Below are 20,225 nucleotides of genomic sequence, written 5' to 3'. Positions count from 1 at the left end.
AAATAGTTGAGGCCCCAGCACTGATCCCTGTGGCACCCCACTAATTACAGTTTGCCAACTAGAAAATGACCCATTTATCCCGACTCTCTGGGGGAAAAATTCAATATCGCCCCGTTTGGGGCGCGATTATCGGCCGTGTGCAAAGTTTAGTGCCTGGCGCTAATTATCGCCTCCAACTGCAAACTTGGCTTTTAACACCCCGGAGTTTATTGGAGTGCTAAATCAGGCGCTACACACCTCTCTTAAGGCACAAAGGCCGAGGAGTGAGGCGCTACCTCAGAGCACTGGCGAAGGTCATGTGATGTCAGTCAGCAATGGAACACAGACACAATGGTGCCGGCCAGTTCTTAAAGGGGTGGGTTGATTTTGCTCTCCATCCATATCCTACTCATTGCAGCCTTGAATCTCGGCCTGGAGAGACCCGTACATCAAATCTGCTGGAAAGAACAATGGAGAGGCCCAGGGAAAGAGTTCAGAGTGCAGCCCCCACAGTCTCTTCTAAATCGATACAAGGAAGGGCAAATCAAAATGAACCTGCAAAGTGCTGCTCAGTACCCAAAACTCCTTCACACAGCGTTGACTCTCTCCAGAAGTCTCTCTCTCTCAGAATGCGTGGTGCAAAAATGTCACCAGCAAAAAAAGGCAGGAAGTGGTCGCCTTTAAATAGCGCTCCCCCAGTCCCTTCATGACTGCAAAACGCTCCCCTCAACCTGTCGTTGCTAGCGGCAGGTGGTAAGGCAGGGGGCGCCACTCAATATCCAGTCCGGGGCGCTACCGGGGCGTTGCACACTCGACTGACGTCACGATCTGCCGGCACAGGAGATCGTGGTGGTAGTGTTTAGTGCCGCTGCAAAACATCTAGTTAATTTTGCGAGTGGCGCAAACATCGCTGCGCACAGGCGCTAGTTGCTTTGCGCCCCATTAGCACCCTCTTGAGGCGCTAACAGGAGGTGCAAAACAACTGAATCTTTCCCCCTCTGTTTTCTGTTAGTTAGCCAATCCTCTATCCATGCTAATATATTACCCCCAACTGTGTGAGTTCTTATCTTGTGCAGTAACCTTTTATGTGGCACCTTGTCGAATGCCTTCTAGAAATACAAATACACTACATCTACTGGCTCCCCTTTATCCACCCAGCTCGTTACATCCTCAAAGAACGCCAGCAAATTTGTCAAACATGATTTCCCTTTCATAAAACCATGCTGACTCTGTTTGACTGTATTATGATTTTCTAAATGTCCTGCTATTACTTCCTTATTAATAGATTCCAACATTTTCCCAATGACAGATGTTAGGCTAATTGGTCTATAGTTTCCTGCTTTCTGTCTCCCTCCTTTCTTGAATAGGGGTGTTACATTTGTGGTTTTCCAATCTGCTGGGACATCTCCAGAATCCAGGGAATTTTGGTAGATTGCAACCAATGAATCCACTATCTCTGCAGCCACTTCTTTTAAGACCCTAGGATGCAGGCCATCAGGTCCAGGGGACTTGTCCACCTTTAGTCCCATTATATTATCCCGTACTTTTTCTCTAGTGAAAGTGATCGTTTTAAGTTCCCCCCTCCCTATAGCCCCTTGATTATCTATTATTGGGATGCTTTTATTGTGTTCTACCATGATAACTGATACAAAATATTTGTTCAAAGTCTCATCCATTTCCCTGTTTCCCAGTATTAATTCCCCAGTCTCATCCTCTAAGGGACCAACATTTACTTTAGCTACTCTCTTCCTTTTTATATACCTGTAGAAGCTCTTACTGTCTGGTTTTATATTTCTGGCTAGTTTACTCTCATAATCTATCTTCTCTCTCTTTATTATTTTTTTAGTCATCCTTTGCTGGTTTCTAAAATTTCCCAATCGTCTGGCCTACCACTAATCTTCGCAACATTGTATGCCTTTGTTTTCAATTTGATACCATCCTTTACTTCCTCAGTTTGCTGAGAGTTATGAAATATCTCCTTAAATGTCTGCCACTGCTTATCTACTGTCTTACCCTTTAATTTATTTTCCTAGTCAATTTTAGCCAACTCTGCCTTTATACCTTTGTAATTGCCTTTATTTAAGTTCAGGACACTAGTTTGAAACCCAACTTTCTCACCCTCAAACTGAATTTGAAATTCTTTCATGCTATGATCAATCCTTCCGAGAGGATCCTTTACTATGAGATCATTAATTAATCTGTCTCATTACACATTATCAGATCTAAGGTAGCCTACTCCCTGGTTGGTTCCACAATGTATTGTTCCAGGAAACCATCCCGAATATACTCTATGAACTCTTTCTCAAGGGCCTTGGCCAATTTGATTTGGCCAATCAATATGAAGATTAAAATTGCCCATGATTATTGCAGTACCTTTCTTACAAGCCTCCATTATGTCTTGATTTATGCTCTGTCCTACAGTGTAGCCACTGTTAGGGGGCCTAGAGACTACTCCCACCAGTGACTTCTTTCCCTTACTATTTCTTATCTCCACCCAAACTGATCCTACATCTTGATCTTCTGAGCCAATATCATTTCTCATGACTGCACTGATCTCATCCTTTATTAACAGAGCTACCCCACCTCCTTTTCCTTTCTGCCTTTCCTTCTGAAATGTCAAATACCTCTGAATATTCAGTTCCTCTGTAATGTTTATTAGATCATACCCATTTACTTCTATTTGTGCCGACAACTCATCTATCTTGTTACGAGTGCTGCATGCATTCAGATAAAGAGCTGTTAATTTTGTCTTTTTACCATTTTTCCCTACTCTGACCCCACTTTCTGATGCACTCTTATATTTATACACTCTGTTCCTTCCTGTCACACTCTGGCTATCATTACCCCTATCGCTACCCTGAACTATTGCCTTCTCCTTTCTCTTTGACTTTTTAAAATTTCCACTCACCTGAATCCTCCCTCCCACTATTTAGTTTAAAGACCTATCTACAGCCCTAGTTATTTGATTCGCCAGGACACTAGTCCCAGCAGAGTTCAAGTGAAGCCCATCCCAACAGAGCAGCTCCCTCTTACCCCAGTACTGGTGCCAGTGCCCCATGAATCGAAACCCTTTTCTCACACACCAATCTTTGAGTCACATCTTTCTGAACTTACTTGCCCTATGCAAATTTGTTCGTGGCTCAGGTAGTAATCCAGAGATTATTACCTTTGTGGTTCTGCTTTTTAATTTAGCCCCTAGCTGCTCATACTCCCTCAGCAGAACCTCTTTATTTGTCCTACCTATGTCATTGGTACCTATGTGGACCACGACATCTGGATCTTTCCCCTCCCACTCCAAGTTCCTCTCCAGCCCAGAGGAGATGTCCTTAACCTGGCACCGGGCAGGCAACCCAGCTTTCGGGACTCACGCTCTGGGCTGCAGAGAATAGTATCTATCCCCCTAACTATACTGTCCCCTACCACTACTACATTTCTTTTTACTCCCCCGACTTGATTGGCCCCCTGTACCATGGTGCTGTGGTCAGTTCGTTCATCGTCCCTGCAGTCCCTGCTCTCGTCCACACAGGGAGTAAGAACCTTGTGCCTATTGGACAACTGCAAGGACTGGGGCTCCTCCAATGCTACTTTCTGGATCGTCATAACTGCCTCACTCGTAGTCACACCCTCCTGTCCCTGACCACGGACCAAATTTGAAGTATTTAATCTAAGGGGTGTGACTGCCTCCTGGAACAGTGTCCAGGTAACTCTTCCCCTCCCTGAAGGATTGCAGTGTCTGAAGCTCGGACTTCAGCTCATCAACTTTGAGCCGAAGTTCCTCAAGCAGCCAACACCTACTGCAGATGTGATCGCCGTGGATCACACTGGTGTCCACCAGCTCCCAGGGACCAGTGCTTGGGCCTCACCTATTTACAATCTACATCAATGATTTGGATGAGGGGACCAAATGTAATATGTCCAAGTTTGCTTATGATACAAAGCTGGGTGAGGCGTAAGTTGTAAAGAGGATGCAAAAAGGCTTCAAGGGGACATAGACAGGCTAAGTGAGTGGGCAAGAACATGGCAAATGGAATATAATGTGGAGAAATGTGAAGTTGCCAACTTTGGTATGAAAAATAGAAAAGTATAGTATTTTTCAAAATGGCGAGAGATTGGGAAATGTTGGTGTTCAGAGGGACCTGGGTGTCCTTGTACACGAATCACTGAAAGTTAACATGAAGGTTCAGCAAGCAATTAGGAAAGCAAATGGTATGTTGGCCTTTATTACAAGAGGATTTAAGTATAAGAGTAAAGACGTCTTACTGCAACTATATAGGGCCCTGGTGAGACCACATCTGGAGTATTGTGTACAGGTCTCCTTACGTAAGGAAGGATATACTTGCCATAGAGGGAGTGCAATGAAGGTTCACCAGACTGGTTCCAGGGATGGGGGGATTGTCCTATGAGGAGAGATTGAGTAGACAGGGCCTAAATTCAATAGAGTTTAGAAGAATGAGAAGTGATCTCATTGAAACATACAAAATTCTTACAGAGCTTGACAGGGTAGATACTGGGAGGATATTTCCCCTGGCTGGGGAGTCTAGAACCAAGGGCAACAATCTCAGAATAAGGGGTCGGCCATTTGGACTGAGATGAGGAGAAATTTCTTCACTCAGAGGGTGGTGAATCTTTGGAATTCTTGGGCTGATAAGTGGCAGGTAACATTCGCGCCACAGAAGTGCCAGGCAGTGACTATATCCAACAAACGAGAGTCTAACCACCACCCCTTGACATTCAGTGGCATTACCATCGCCGAATCCCCCACCATCAACAGCCTGGGGGTTACCATTGACCAGAAACTTAACTGGACCAGCCACATAAATACTGAGGCAACAAGAGCAGGTCAGAGACTAGGTATTCTGCGGCAAGTGTCTCACCTCCTGACTCCTCAAAGTCTTTCCACCATCTACAAGGCACAAGTAAGCAGTGTGATAGAATACTCTCCACTTGCCTGGATGAGTGAAGCTCCAACAACACTCAAGAAGCTTGACACCATCCAGGACAAAGCAGCCCGCTTGATTGGCACCCCATCCACCACCTTAAACATTCACTCCCTCCACCACCGGCATACCGTGGCTGCAGTGTGTACCATCTACATTATGCACTGCAGCAACTTGCCAAGGCTTCTTCGGCAGCACCTCCCAAACCCGCGACCTCTTCCACCTAGCAGGACAAGGGCAGCAGGCACATGGGAATACCACCACTTCCAAGTTCCCCTCCAAGTCACACACCATCCTGACTTAGAAGTAGATCACCGCTCCTTCATCGTCGCTGGGTCAAAATCCTGGAACTCCCTACCTAACAGCACTGTGGGAGTACCTTCACCACACGGACTGCAGCGGTTCAATAAGGCGGCTCACCACCATCTTCTCAGGGGTAATTAGGGGTGGGCAATTAATGCAACGCGCACATCCCAGAAACGAATAAAAAAAACATTCAAGACGGAGATCAATAAACTTTTGAATATTAAGGGAATCAAGGGATTTAGGGATAGTGCAGGAAAGTGGAGATGAGGTAGAAGATCAGCCATGATCTTATTGAATGGCGGAGCAGGCTTGAAGGGCCAAATGACCTACTCCTGCTGCTATTTCTTATGTTCTTATGTTCTTATGACCATTTTTGGGTGCGTGGGGTGGGGCTATAGTTTGCTCCCCCATGCCTGAATGGTGAGGCCCGAGGCCCAATATCTGGAGAAGTCTCAAGAGCCTGCCAGTGAAGAGGACTCCAACTTTAGACTGTTGCTCTGAAGAAATTCCTTGGCCTAGAAATTCAGTTTGGGGCGGCCAGCTCGCTCGCGCCCAGAAAGTACCGCTGCGCGCGGAGCCACTTGCGCCCGCCGGAAATTCAGTTTCAGTGCCCCAACTCGAAGGCAGCTGCTATTCAAGGGTTTCGGCGCCCCCGCTTGGGGCACTGAAACTGAATATCGGCGCGCTAGGTGCCGCAGCGCCACCCGCTGCGGAGCGGCAGGCTGCGGTACTGAAGGCCTTCCTCCCTCTCTTAAGGGGGAGATGCCTGCAACAGCGAGATCGCCGCTCGCTAGTGCCGGCAAATGAGCCCGGCACCACAGAAAAGTGCCGGGCTCCCGGAAAACAGCCGGCAATGCCGCAGGGGGGGGGGGGGTGGAGGAGGCCGGGGAAGGAGGTGCGGGCAGGCGGCCGCCGAAAAAGCGGCCGACCGCACCTCCGCCTTAACTCGCCCCACTAACGCTACAGGACGGCCCCGTTTTCTGATCGCTGTTTGCGGCCACTGCGGAAGAGGCAGCCGCAACTAAATATGGCGGTTGGGCCGGTAGCGGGGCGGTAGCGGGGCACTGCGCACACCGATGACGTCATCGGTGGCGGCGCAGCGCTACTGGCTAACGCCGCCATTACCGCAGCGCTGAATATCGCCGAAAGCTCAGCAAGTGGCGCAAAAGCCCTCTTTGGGCGAAAACTGGGCGCAAAGCCTACTGAATTTCTAGCCCCTTGTCTTTTGAGTGCGACAGACAGATACTAGATGCAGGACTTCTTAATATCAGCAATGTGAGATTATATATAAATTAATGGGAACAGCGAATTAAAATAATGTGTTAGCCCTGTGACTCCATGTTATGCAACTGTACGGAGCAACCAGGACAAAAAGCTTGGACATCCCATCCCAATGTGGAATTGTTTGTCTCACAACTGTCAACTTCAGGAGCGTTTCACACCATGTGACAGTCAACAGTTCATTCAACGGTGACAAATTCTGTCAGACAAAACCAACTTTAATTGTTTCTGAATATTCATAACATATTTTGTTTTAACCTTTCGTTTGGCTTTGAGCTGCTCGTGGTAGTTCTCTGACGTGTCACCAGGAATCTCCCCACCCCACAGTGTGATTCCAATGATGGTGTAGGTAATAGCCATCACAACTAACGGCAGCAGGTATACCAGGACAAGCACAGCGATTTGGTATCTGTAAGAGAAAGGCGAATAATAAATAGCAGCAAGCCGGTATCCAAAAGGGCAGCAAGTGTAGCAGATAAATCAGGAAATTCTCACAGCTCAGTGTTGTCTGGTTCTCACTCGCACTGGTGTACTTCTCGCACTAACCCACCAACCTACCCGACTCCTCAATCTAATTTCATTAGCAGACAACCTTGGTGTTCTGTTCAAGTGGAGCTGAATCTTTTCTTTTAAACCCCAAATCCCAAGCCATCATCAAAACTGCCATCTTTCCAACTTTGCCACTTACTCCCCCATCTCACCTCCTCCAGTAGTAGTGAGTCTTTGGTTTAGTGGTAGCGCTCCCACCTCAAAGTCAGAAGGTGCAGGGTTTGAACCCCGCTCCAGACTGTCCCGGCAAATGGAGACAGTCATTTGCTTGTCTCCGGCTCTGAATTCGGGGTTGATATACAGCAGGATACTCACCCTGGGTGCCCCCACCCCCCATCATTTGGCCTGTGGGAGCCCATCAAATCCTCCTGCCGTATCAGATTAACCACCCTATTGGCTGGTGTAAGGATGGCCATGGAAGGAGTATTCACGCTGTAGCCTGTCAGACTGTTAATCAGCCTGCGAATCCTTCCACTCTTCTCCAGGGGAAAACAACACCTACTCCCTTCACTTATTTCTCAGATATTCACCTCATCGACATAAGAACATAAGAAATAGGAGCAGGAGTAGGCCATTTGGCCCTTCGAGCCTGCTCCACTATTCAATAAGATCATGGCTGATCTTCTACCTCATCTCCACTTTCCTGCACTATCCCCATATCCCTTGATTCCCATAATATTCAAAAATCTATCGATCGCTGTCTTGAATATACCCAATGACTGAGCCTCCACTGTCCTCTGGGGTAGAGAATTCCAAAGATTCACGACCCTCTGAGTGAAGAAATTTCTCCTCATCTCTGTCCTAAATGGCCGACACCTTATTCTGAGACTCTGACCCCTGGTTCTAGACTCCCCAGCCAGGGGAAACATTCTCCTTGCATCTACCCGGTCAAGTCCTGTAAGGATTTTGTATCTTTCAATGAGATCGCCTCTCATTCTTCTAAACTCTAGAGAATATAGGCCTAGTCTACTCAATCTCTCCTCATAGGACAATCTCCCCATCCCAGGACCCAGTCTGGTGAACCTTCATTGCACTCCCTCTATGGCAAGTACATCCTTCTTTAGGTAAGGAGACCAAAACTGTACACAAAACTCCAGGTGTGGTCTCACCAGGGCCCTATATAATTGCAGTAAGACATCTTGGCCTAGAAATTCGGTGGTGCCCCGTTTGGGGCGCCACGCTCGCCTGGGCGCCGGAATTACCGCTGCGATCAGAGCCATTGCGCATGCCAGAAATTCAGTTTGAGCGCCCCAAGAGGGGCGCGGGGCGCTGCTCGAGGCGCCCCGCGTCCCTCTTAGGGCGCTGAAACTGAATATCGCAGCACAATGTGCTGCAGTGCCACACGCTGCGGCACAGCACGCTGCGGTACTGTAGGCCTTCCTCCCCTTCTTAAGGGGGAGGGGCCTGCACCAGCGCGATGATCGATCGCGAGTGCCGGCAAAAGAGCCCGGCACTGAGGAGAAGTGCCAGGCTCTCAGGACACAGCCGGCACTGCCCGGGGGGGGATCAGGAGGCCGGGGACGGAGGTGCTGGCAGGCGGCCACCAAAAAAAATGGCCACCCCGCACCTCCACCTTAATTTGCACCACTACTGCCACAGGTAGGCCCCGTGAACCAGGCACGATTTGCGACCAGCGTTCCAGAGGCGGGCGCGACTAAATATCACGATCGGGGCGGTAGCGGGGCGCTGTGCACACCGATGACATCATCGGTGGCGGCGCAGCACTACAGGCTAACGCCGCCATTAGCGCCCTGCTAAATATCGTGGGAGGCGTGGCCAGTGGCGCTAAAGCCACTGAGTGCCCTCTTTAGGCGCTAACTGGTGGCGCAGCCCACCGAATTTCTAGGCCCTTTACTCTTATACTCACATCCTCTTGTAATAAAGGCCAACATACCATTTGCTTTCCTAATTGCTTGCTGTACCTACATGGTAACTTTCAGTGATTCTTGTACAAGGACACCCAGGTCCCTCTGAACACCAACATTTCCCAATCTCTCACCATTTAAAAAATACTCTGCTTTTCTATTTTTCCTACCAAAGCGGATAACTTCACATTTCTTCACATGCCATGTTCTTGCCCACTCACTTAGCTTGTCTATATCCCCTTGAAGCCTCCTTGCATCCTCCTCACAACTTACAATCCCACCCAGCTTTGTATCATCAGCAAATTTGGATATATTACATTTGGTCCCTTCATCCAAATCATTGATGTAGATTGTGAATAGCTGAGGCGTGAGTTACAGCCTACCAGCCCGAAAATGACCAGTTTATTCCTACTCTCTGTTTTCTGTCTGTTAACCAATCCTTAATCCATGCTAGTATATTACCCCCAATCCCATGAGCCCTAATTTTGTTTAATAACCTCTTGTGTGGCACCTTATCGAATGCCTTCTGAAAATCCAAATACACCACATCCACTGGTTCGCCCTTATCTATTCTGCTAGTTACAACCTCAAAAAACTCTAACAGATTTGTCAAACACGATTTCCCTTTCATAAATCCGTGTTGACTCTGCCCAACCCTATTATTATTTTCTAAGTGCCCTGTTACCACATCCTTAATAATAGATTCTAGCTACTACTGATGTCAGGCTAACTGGTCTGTAGTTCCCCGTTTTCTCTCTCCCTTCTTTCTTAAATAGTGGGGTTACATTTGCCACCTTCCAATCTGCAGGAACCATTCTAGAATATATGGAATTTTGGAAAATAACAACCAATGCATCCACTATCTCTATAGCCACCTCTTTCAAAACCCTCGGATGTAGGCACTCAGGTCCAGGAGATTTATTGGCTTTCAGTCCCATTAATTTCTCCAGTGCTATTTTTTCAAAAGGAATTGCTGCATAAAAGGAGGCCATTTAACTCATCGGGCTGGATTTTGCTAGGGCCGGGGAGGCGGGATTGGAGGCGTGTGGGGGATAAAAATCGCAAAACTGGCGTGCGGGCCCAAACCCGCCTCCATCCCACCTCCACGCAATTTTCCTAAATTCATGTCTGCTGGTCCCGACTCCGTCCCGCCTCCAGGAGGCGGGATAGGCCCTTAAGGCCCTTAACAAGCCCTCAATTGGCTCTATAATCCCAGTTTCCTAACCAGTTGCAAGTTTAATCGTTTTCCCACAGGAAACACGCCTGGTGGGAAACACACATCTGAAACGTGGCGGGAGCACAACTGGCTTGCGGAGTAGCAGCTGCAGCTCAACCATTAAATGGCAGATTTGAACAGGCTTTAATTGCAGGTGGCATAACTTTGCTCTCTCAGGTCTGGGGGATCTTTCAGAAGGCATACCCACAGCTCTGGAAGTTTGCAGCCTGACAACCATCTCCAGTGTGACCTCCTGGGAAACCCCTTTCGCCACCTTCACTGAGCGCTTCCTCAACTGAGGCATCTACCAGAAGCATGGGAGCCATTTTTGTCCTGCCCTTCTGGATATTACATGAGGCCGCCCAACAGCAGCAGCAACAACAGTTGCGCCAAGCTGCTGCTGCCCCACCTGAGGATGCACAGGCCAGAAGGGGCCAGCGCATGGAAGGCCGTCGGCGCAGGAGATACCCCCCAAACAGGGTCTACAGACGCAGGGTCAGCTACCTCAACATGTCTGAGCAGCAGTGCCAAAGGCGGCTCCGACTTTCGCGAGAGATAGTGGCTGACATCTGCGCAATGCTGCAGCAAGACCTGGAGCCCAGAGGAGCAGCTGGACACCCCTTATCAGTGGCCGTCAAAGTCACCATCGCACTCAACCTTTTTGCCTCAGGCTCATTCCAGGGATCAGCGGCAAACATCAGCGGCATCTCCCAGGCGGCCGCACACACCTGCATCAAGCGGGTAACCGATGCCCTCTTTGCCATTGCGCACAATCACATCCATTTCACCAAGGATCGAGCAAGTGTCATGGCGAGAGCAGTTGGATTTGCTAATCTTGCAGGCTTTCCAAGGGTGCAGGGCATCATTGATTGCACACATGTGGCCCTTAAGGCTCCCTGTTAAGTCTGTGTGTTCCAGTTGTATTAAGATTAATTACTGACACAGACTACAAGAATAAAGTTCAACAGGTCTTTACTAGTTGGAGGTCAGGACTATACTAAATACAATATCACTACACAGTACTTATATACCGGTGGTCACCACCGGTATTACGTATACAGCAGCCAGAGAAAGTAGTACATCTCTTAAGGTGGAACAGGCTTAAGTTCTCTTAAGGTAGAACAGGTTACATACACCACAATCCTCCCTTTTTAGCTTAACAGTCATATCCCCATTTAACATAACATAATAACATATATACATATATAACTTCAGGTATAAACAGTTCAAAGGTTCAGTCTCTCAGGAGGCCTTCTGATTCGGTTTGGATAACGCCTTTCAGTGGTCTCTGATTCTTGTTGCTGAGGTGACTCTGCTTGTTGGTTTCCTATGTATTGGACGTCATCATCAGGTACAGTCCCTGCCGAGGTAGATGCTTCAGGTTCATTAACGTCTTCCACAGTTGTCTCTGTCGCAACCATGGGTTCGACCCTTGCTCTTGATTCTACCAGTTGATCCGCATGACGCCTTATCACATTGTTACCAATATCTACTGTGTACATCAGAGGTCCTTGTCTGGCCCGAATTGTTCCGGACTGCCATTTTTCGTTTCCATAGCCCCTTGCCAACATTGGTTGTCCAACGTCGAAACTTCGAGTGGACTTGTTATTAATATGCCGGAACTGTTTGTTTTCCACTTCCCTCCACACATTTGGTTTTAACAAGTCCAACCTGGACCGCAACCTCCTGTTATAAAACATCATGGCAGGACTTTGGTTAGTCACTGCATGAGCGGCGTTTCGATATGCCATTAGGAAATTGTCCACCTTGTGCTGTAGCGGAATCTGATCATCGTTCATGGCCTTTATTGCCTTTTTGAACGTTTGGACAAATCTCTCGGCCAACCCGTTTGTCGCCGGATGATATGGGGCAGAGGTATAATGTTTCACCCCATTCTTCTTTAAGAATTTTTGGAATTCTTCCGACACGAACTGTGGTCCGTTGTCCGAACATATCTGTTCTGGCAATCCGTTCCTTGCGAATATTGTTCTTAACACCGCAATTGTCTTTTCTGAAGTAGTGGTATTCATCTTGATCACTTCTGGCCATTTGGAATGTGCGTCCACCGCAATTAGGAACATGGAGTCCATGAATGGACCAGCAAAGTCAATATGTACGCGTTGCCATGGGGCTGAAGGCCATTCCCATGGGTGTAGCGGTGCGATCGGAGGTGCATTTTGCACTTTTTGGCACCCAGTGCAGCTTTTTGTCAACTCCTCTATCTGTTGGTCAATGCCCGGCCACCATACATAAGCCCTAGCAAGACTTTTCATCTTAACTCCCCCCAGATGACCTTCATGCAGTTCCTTTAGAACTCTTTCCCGTAACTTGGGAGGAATAATCACTCTTGTCCCGTACATCAAAGTACCATGGCAGACGGACAGCTGGTCTCGCCTTGCCGAGAATGCTGGTAACAGAGGATCACCATGTGTTGGCCATCCCTTCACTGTCACCTCGTAAACTCGGGACAGTGTCTGGTCGTTCCTGGTTTCTCTTTCAATACTTGAATTGGTGACTGGTAAACACTCGATGATGGTCGAATGAAATAACTCAACAGGGTCAACTTTCGTCGTCTCTTCTGCTTCAGGTAGTGGCAGGCGCGACAGCCCATCAGCATTGCCATGCTGCTTTGTACCTTTGAATTCTATTTGATATTGATGTGCCCCTAGGAAAAGGGACCATCTCTGGAGTCGCTGTACTGTCATCACCGAAACACCCTTCTTAGGGTTAAAAATGGATACCAACGACTGATGGTCTGTCAGAAGTGTGAATTTTTGGCCCTGCAGGTAATGATTAAACTTCTTCACTCCCCATACAAGGCTGAGAGCCTCCCTATCGATCTGCGCATAGTTGCGCTCAGCGGAGGTCAATGATCTGGATGCAAACGCGACTGGCCTTTCCGTGCCATTTGGCAACTTGTGTGAGAGTACTGCCCCAATATCATATGGAGAAGCATCACAAGCCAACTGAATAGGCAGTGTCGGGTTGAAGTGAGCCAACACTTCCTCTGAGGTGATCAATTCTTTGCTTTTGCGAAATGGCTTCTTACAGTTTTCGCTCCATTCCCACGGTAACCCCTTCTGTAAAAGAGCGTTCAGCGGGTGCAGTACCGTGGATAGATTCGGTAGAAACTTATGGTAATAGTTAATCAATCCCAGAAACGACCTCAACTGAGAGACATTATCCGGAGCGGGAGCCTTTACAACTGCCTCTATCTTGTCAGGAGACTTATGAAGCCCCTCCCGGTCAATGACATGACCACAGTACGAGATCCGCTTCTGAAAGAACTCACATTTCTGCCGATTAACTCTAAGTCCATACTCTTTCAGTCTGTTGAGCACCAGTTCCAAGTTTGCGAGGTGTTCTTCATCACCATCCCCTGTAATCAGAATATCGTCCAGGTAACATTGTGTGCCTGGAATTCCCTGTAATACCTGCTCCATGGCCCTCTGCCAAATTGCCGGAGCCGATGCCACTCCAAAAACCAGCCTATTATACCGGTACAAACCTCTATGCGTGTTGATCGTGAGGTACCGGCGTGACTCTTCATCAACCTCCATCTGCAAGTACGCCTGTGCCAGGTCTATCTTGGTGAAGTGTTTCCCGCCAGACAACGAAGCAAAAATATCCTCAATCCGCGGAAGCGGATACTGCACCGTGTGAAGCACCGGATTAACGGTGATCTCGAAATCTCCACAGATGCGAACCTTCCCTGGTTCTCCTGGCTTGTTGCTCGAAGGACGTTTCATAACGGGAACAATGGGCGTAGCTCCCTCACTCCAATCTACCTTAGACAGTACACCTGAACGTTCTAGCGCTTCCAGTTCCGCTTCTACAGTAGGTCGTATTGCATAGGGTACCGGTGTGGCTTTGAAAAATTTTGGTTGTGCATGTTCATCAATCTTGATGTTTGCCGTAATTCCTTTCAGTGTTCCCAGTCCTTGCTGGAACACCTCTTTAGCATCATCCAATATTTTGGACAATCGTTTAGGTTTGACATCTGTTTCCCCGGAATCTACCGTTAGTGCTTTTAAGGAGTGCCAGTCCATATTCATTTTCCTAATCCACTCCCGTCCCAGTAGTGGTGGACCTCCTTCAGGTAGCACATATAAGTCCATTACTTGGCTTTCTTCGCCCTTGTGGACCACTTTTACCTCTATCTTTCCGATGGGGTACACTCTTTGCCCCGTGTATGTTTTCAATATAATCTCCGTATCCCGTAGGGGAATATGTTGGAATAACCTTTTGTAATCTTTCTTATTCATGACCGTCAATGCCGATCCAGTGTCCAATTCCATCTTTACTTGGACTCCTGCTATCTGAAGAGTGACCCAAATTGTCTGGAGATCTGCATCCTTACCAACGTTGTGTACTCTTAAGCTACCCAGTTCATTACTGCTAGCGTCTGAATCTGACTTCTGTTCGTTCGAACTGGTCTTTGTCACCTTGTGCACCTTTATGTATTTTCCTTGCGGTGACTTTTTGTTGCTGGTCTTCTTTCCTGACCGGCATACTTTAGCTATGTGGCCAAGCCTGCCACACGTTCTGCATTCTTGGTTTTTAAACCAACACTGGTTCTGATCGTGTGTTGTCTTTCCACAACGATAACATTTTACAGTACTCAAACCCAATTTATTTGTACTGTGTTCCGGTGACCGTAGCTGCATTACTGCCGTGCCTCTCGCTGCGGCTTCGTGTGCTGCTGCCATAGTGACCGCTTTCTCAAGCGTCAGCTCATTCTCCTCGAGCAGTCGCTTTTGTGTATCTTCTTTTAATAATCCACACACAAATTTATCCCTTAGCGCGTCTGTCAGTCCCGTTCCAAACTGACAGTGCTTTGCCAGCTTACGCAATTCCATTAAATATTCAGCATTGCTTTCATCCTTCAGCTGCCTTCTGCTGTAAAATTTAAATCGTTCCGCTAGCATCAGCGGCGTGGGGTTTAGATGATTTTTCAGGACAGTAACAATCTCCTCGAACGTCTTATCTGCTGGTTCATCTGGTGATAAAAGGTGTTTCAATTGCCCGTATGTCTTCGCACCCATTAAGTTCAATAACGTTAGTGCTTTCTCTGCATCTGGGATTTTATTTGCTTTACAATAATTTTGTATGCGTTCTACATACATGGCCCAATCTTCGATGCTGCCATCAAAGGTATCAATGTTCCCATGTTTAGGCATCGTTGCAATTTATTTTATCCCAAGATGGCGGCTTCCCGCTCTTGTCTTCATCCTCCGCCTACAAAATGGCGGTTTTCCCGCGCTTGGCGGTCTTCACCCACTGGCTGCAATGGCGTTTGGCATGCCGCTGCTGCTCCCCTTTCCCAGCGGTTAGTAACTCCCCCGACGCTGTCTCCGCTTCACCGCGGCTCCCTCGGGCATTCGCGCTTCCCCGATGTCGCGCCTCGCAGCCCTTCTTGCAGCCCGGTTATTAGCACCGGCTGCGTTCGCCTTCACCGCGGCTCTCGCGCCTTCAGTCGCCCCAGACGCTGCGCCTTTTTGGCCCGAAAGCGGCCCGGCCCTTATCACCAGCCGCGATCGATGTCCCCGCGCTGCACCTTCCGGCCCGAATGCGGCCCGGCCCTTATCTCCAGTCGCGATCGATCTCACCGCCCTTATTCCTCCGTCTTCCTCCCCCCGTCTGTACAGCCAACGCGGCCGACTTTCTGCTCGCGTCGCTGACCGGCTTACCCACCACCGAGGTAGAAAGAAGATAGCTGACTGCCGCTGATGGAAGCTTCGAGTTCAGGATGTCTTCTGCACTCCGGGTTCTCGATGCCTGCCGCGCGACGTGTCTTCCAGCAGGGTGATGAGGGTGGATGCCTCTCTTCGACGCCCGTTCTGTGGACGAAGCCGCCGTGGATATAAACTGCCGCAGGGTAAGAATCGGACTCGTCGCCACTGTTAAGTCTGTGTGTTCCAGTTATATTAAGATTAATTACTGACACAGACTACAAGAATAAAGTTCAACAGGTCTTTACTAGTTGGAGGTCAGGACTATACTAAATACAATGTCACTACACAGTACTTATATACCGGTGGTCACCACCGGTATTACGTATACAGCAGCCAGAGAAAGTAGTACATCTCTTAAGGTGGAACAGGCTTAAGTTCTCTTAAGGTGGAACAGGTTACATACACCACACTCCCCATCGCAATCCTGGTATTTTTGTCAACCGCAAGGGCTTCCACTCCCTCAACGTTCAGCTAGTGTGTGACCACAAGAAGGAAATTTTGCATGTTTGTGCCAAGTACCCTGGCAGTTGCCATGACTCCTTCATACTGCGCCAGTCTACTGTGCCTCCGCTATTCAGTCCGCCACACCAACTTAACGGATGGCTACTTGGAGACAAGGGCTATCCCTTGAGGACGTGGCTATTGACGCCACTGAGGAGGCCAGCCAACGCAGCTGAGGAGAACTACAACTCCAGCCACCTTTCCACCAGAGCCATGATCAAGCAGACCATTGGTCTGCTGAAGATGCACTTCAGATGCCTGGATAGATTAGGTGGAGCCCTGCAATACTCAGCAGCCAGGGTCTCCAGAATCATTGTGGTTTGCTGTGTGCTTCACAACATGGCACAGCGTCGTGGCTTGCAGATGGCCGAGGACCAAGTGGCTCCTGACATATCCTCCTCAGATGAGGAGGAGGAGGAGGGGGAGGAGGAGAGCGAAGACGAACATCTTGCAGAGGCTCATCAACCAGCGGCAGCAGTGCGCGAGAACATTGGTGGCCGGCATGCAAGGAACGCGCTCATATTGGGCAGATTTGCTGAGCCTCGCCCATGAGGGACTATTGCCTCGCATCCTTTTACCTGAGCACTGACAATAGCCAGGAACCAGCTGACTTCTAGCAGTGTGACCACCATACTGACCTCAAAGTGAAAGTCCCATTCGCGAAATGACACACGCCACAACTACAGCAGTAGCCAACAGATGATTTATTACCATTATTCTGATGGCTTTCAACCATAACACATTAAATTCCACCCAAGTGACTACCCTTGTGACTATTTGTGCAGTTTCTTTCTCTTACGCGTGCTCCTACGTAGTGGTTCCCCAGTGGCATCAGCAGATGTGGAGGCCCCTTGCTCACTTCCTTGCTGCTCCTGTCTGGACACCTTTGGCGGGCGTCCTCTGGGGTTGCGAGCCTGTAAGGGCTGCGCAACAGTCTGCTGGTGCTGCGGCTGTGCAGGGGTTGAGACGCCAATCTCACTTGGGTGCTGACTCAGGTGGGGCTCTGACCGAGGACTTGTCAGTGGCATGGAAGTTTGAGCGCTTGGAGAGGAGCCCCCACCTCCTTGTTCTCTGCCACCATCATCCCTCTCATGGGTCAGGTCCCCCTCAGTGCTTGCAAGTGGCGAGAGAGCACCTTGCTGCACATCAGGGGAGCCATGGGGACCCGTGTCGGGACTGGCAGTCCTTCTCAGAGGGACTGCCATGAAGGTCTGGTTTCTCTGCTCAATAGCTGCCCATCGCTCCTCCAGAGATGTCAGTCTAGTCTGAACACTCACCATGTTTTCAACACTCGCGCGACTTATCTCCTCCATGGCCGTAGCCAGCCTTTCCACGGAGGTTGCCATCCTTTCCGTGGTAATGCGTTGATGCGCCAATGACTCCACAAAGGCTCTGCTCATGTTAGCGATGGACTCCTCCATTTGCTCCACACTCGCAGCAACCCTGGAGACAAAACCTGCCAGAGACTCCTGCATATTTTCCTGGAGTGCCATCACTGCTGATACTGTGGATGGACCCAGAGGCAGAGGGTCGACATGCAGCTGAGCCGAGCTGGGAGAGTGCTGCGCCCTCCGACTAGGACTCTCCACTGCTGTCCCTGTCTCCACCATCTCCTGAGGCTCACTTGTGAGCTGTGATACACCAGGTGACAACACTACTCTATGTCCCGAAGGTCCCACCGAGGTGTGAGTGTCTGCGCTGGTGCTGGGTGCGTTGCCTTCTGCTGACGCTGCGCCCTCAGAGGTTGCAGCTTCCTCTGAGGAGTCTGGATGCTGAGGCTGAACCTCCTCCTGCGTCCTGGAGACGGGAGCTTGCGATGGTCCTGTGGGGGAGTAAAGGAAAGTGTCAGAGATGAGAGGCCAGGGTTACCTGCACAGTGCTTATTGCAGATGATCAGAGGTCCATCTGCTAGAGCTTCCAAGTCATTATCAGCGAGTCATGCAATGCAATTGAGAGAGTTGGAAAACTCTTCTGTCACCAGCTTGCTCTGCTGCACCGGTCTCTCCGTCCCCCACTTGTGTGTCGTCCTGGATGCCGACGATCTCCAGGATCGCCTCCTCCCATGGGGTCAGCTGGGCTAAGGAGGCTGCCCCTCCCCCTGTCCTGGCTCGCTCTCTTTGGTTGTGAGCTCTCTTTTCCTGCAATGGGGGAGACAAGTGGAGTTTGAGCGAGAATGAAGGAGTGAGTGTAGAGAATCAATGGCATAGATGCTTAGAAGGAGAGAAAGATGGAGTGAGATGGCAAGACCAAGGGCCCTCCCTATGTGATGTAAGTTGTTTTCATAGCATGACAGTGATAGGGAGTGTGAGGGCTGCATAGTCCATTAGTTAGGTGAATCTGACCATAGAGAGAGAGGGAGTGGGAAAGGGTGCATGGATGTCAGTGTCAAGTGGGATGTGGAGGAAGAGATTGGTAAAGCTGAGAGCTGGTGAGGAAAGGCAATGGGGATCAGATTAAGAGTGATGGGAACATCATACTCACTTTTCCAGTGCGCAGAAGGTCATGGAAGCGTTTCCGACACTGGATCCATGTTCTGCTGGTATTCGAGCTGGCGTTCACCTACTCAGCCACACAGCCTTGGTGTGCTGGGGTGGCTTCTTCCTCCCCGAGGAGGGGAAGAGCACCTCCCTGCTCTCTGTCGCTCCCTCCACCAATGCCTGGAGGGCTGCCTCGTCAAATCTGGGGGATGCCTTACTCCGATGTGTCGCCATGATTGATGATGGTAGCAGCAGCTGCCAGGGCCAGAAGCTTGGCAGTCTGCTGAAGTGAGCAAGGCTTGTGGAAGCCCTTCAATGAAGCAGCAGTGATGATGTCATCGGAGGCGAGCTTCCCACCTGAGCAGTTCTCCGGCTAGGGGTTCCCACACGTGGGGAATCAATTGGGCTATAAAATCAAAATTGCATCAATTTCCCACATCGTTCAGGATTCGTGTGCGAAACACGAAATGTGGGGAACACGACCCCAACCCGCCCCCGTAGCAAAATCCAGCCCATCGTATCTGTGCCAGTGCTGGGTCTTCCACTGGAGCGCTCTACACTATGCAATTGGCCTAACTTTTCCCTGATCTATTAGTATTCTTCCTTTTCAAATACTTATCCAATTCCCTTTTAAAATGAGGTTCATGGCTGGAGTTTTCCGTGGTGGGTGTGGGAGGTGCGGGGGGGTGGTGGGCGGTGGGGTGTCAGCGGGCGGAATCGGTGGCGGGTCGGGTGGGAAAGTGGTCTTTTTTTGACAGTGGGTCGGGACCCCGCGATCAACCTGCTGCCATGCGCCTTTCCCAATGTCGAGTCTGTCAGCGCTGAGCAGACCTGACACGCAGTGGTGGGGGACCCAAAGTAAGATGATTATTGCCTTGTTGACAGATCATTAACAATACATTCAACCTTACTTTTTTCTTTAACTGCTCGTCCATGGGATCCATGCTGCTCGGGGATCATATCTGTTTAGCTGAGGCGGGAGTTGAATGGCCATTCAATGAGCTGATTACTCGACAGCTTGAAATGTGCTATAAAAGTTCCCACCTCACAGCTATTCACTTTCCAAGCTCAGAAGCTGTTGCTTACTCCATTTGGAACACAGAGTGAGCTTTATGCAGGCTGCAAGTGTTTGGAGCAAACTCTCTATCCAGTGTCACCTCATTGGAACAACCTCTCTCACTATTGACAGATTGCTTCTGTCATCTAAACTTCACGTGCCATCTATTCCATTAGCATGGGTACTGTTTATATTGTTTCACCTTGGTACTCAGAATCTGACCACAATCAGCCCCAACACCAGCAGAACCAGGCACACCAGCAGCACCAACAACAACACCAACCTTCTCCGCAATCATCTGATGCTGCACAGGACACAGGGC

General features: G+C 49.2%; 1 protein-coding gene across 1 annotated transcript in view; it reads right to left on the bottom strand.

Moving 5' to 3' along the window:
- Nucleotides 1–20,225, bottom strand: part of LOC147124160 (neuromedin-K receptor-like) — a 154,367-nt gene that overhangs the window by 38,078 nt on the left and 96,064 nt on the right. Inside the window, exon 3 of the mRNA XM_085983033.1 lies at nucleotides 6,762–6,912. Within this exon, the coding sequence (XP_085839159.1) occupies nucleotides 6,762–6,912 (151 nt within the window). The remainder of the gene's footprint in view (nucleotides 1–6,761; nucleotides 6,913–20,225) is intronic.

This window comes from Somniosus microcephalus, chromosome 1 (assembly GCF_052327205.1).
Source record: "Somniosus microcephalus isolate GS21.2 chromosome 1, FLI_Smic_1.0, whole genome shotgun sequence".
NCBI lineage: Eukaryota > Metazoa > Chordata > Chondrichthyes > Squaliformes > Somniosidae > Somniosus > Somniosus microcephalus.
This window is presented reverse-complemented; position numbering and strand designations above follow the sequence as displayed.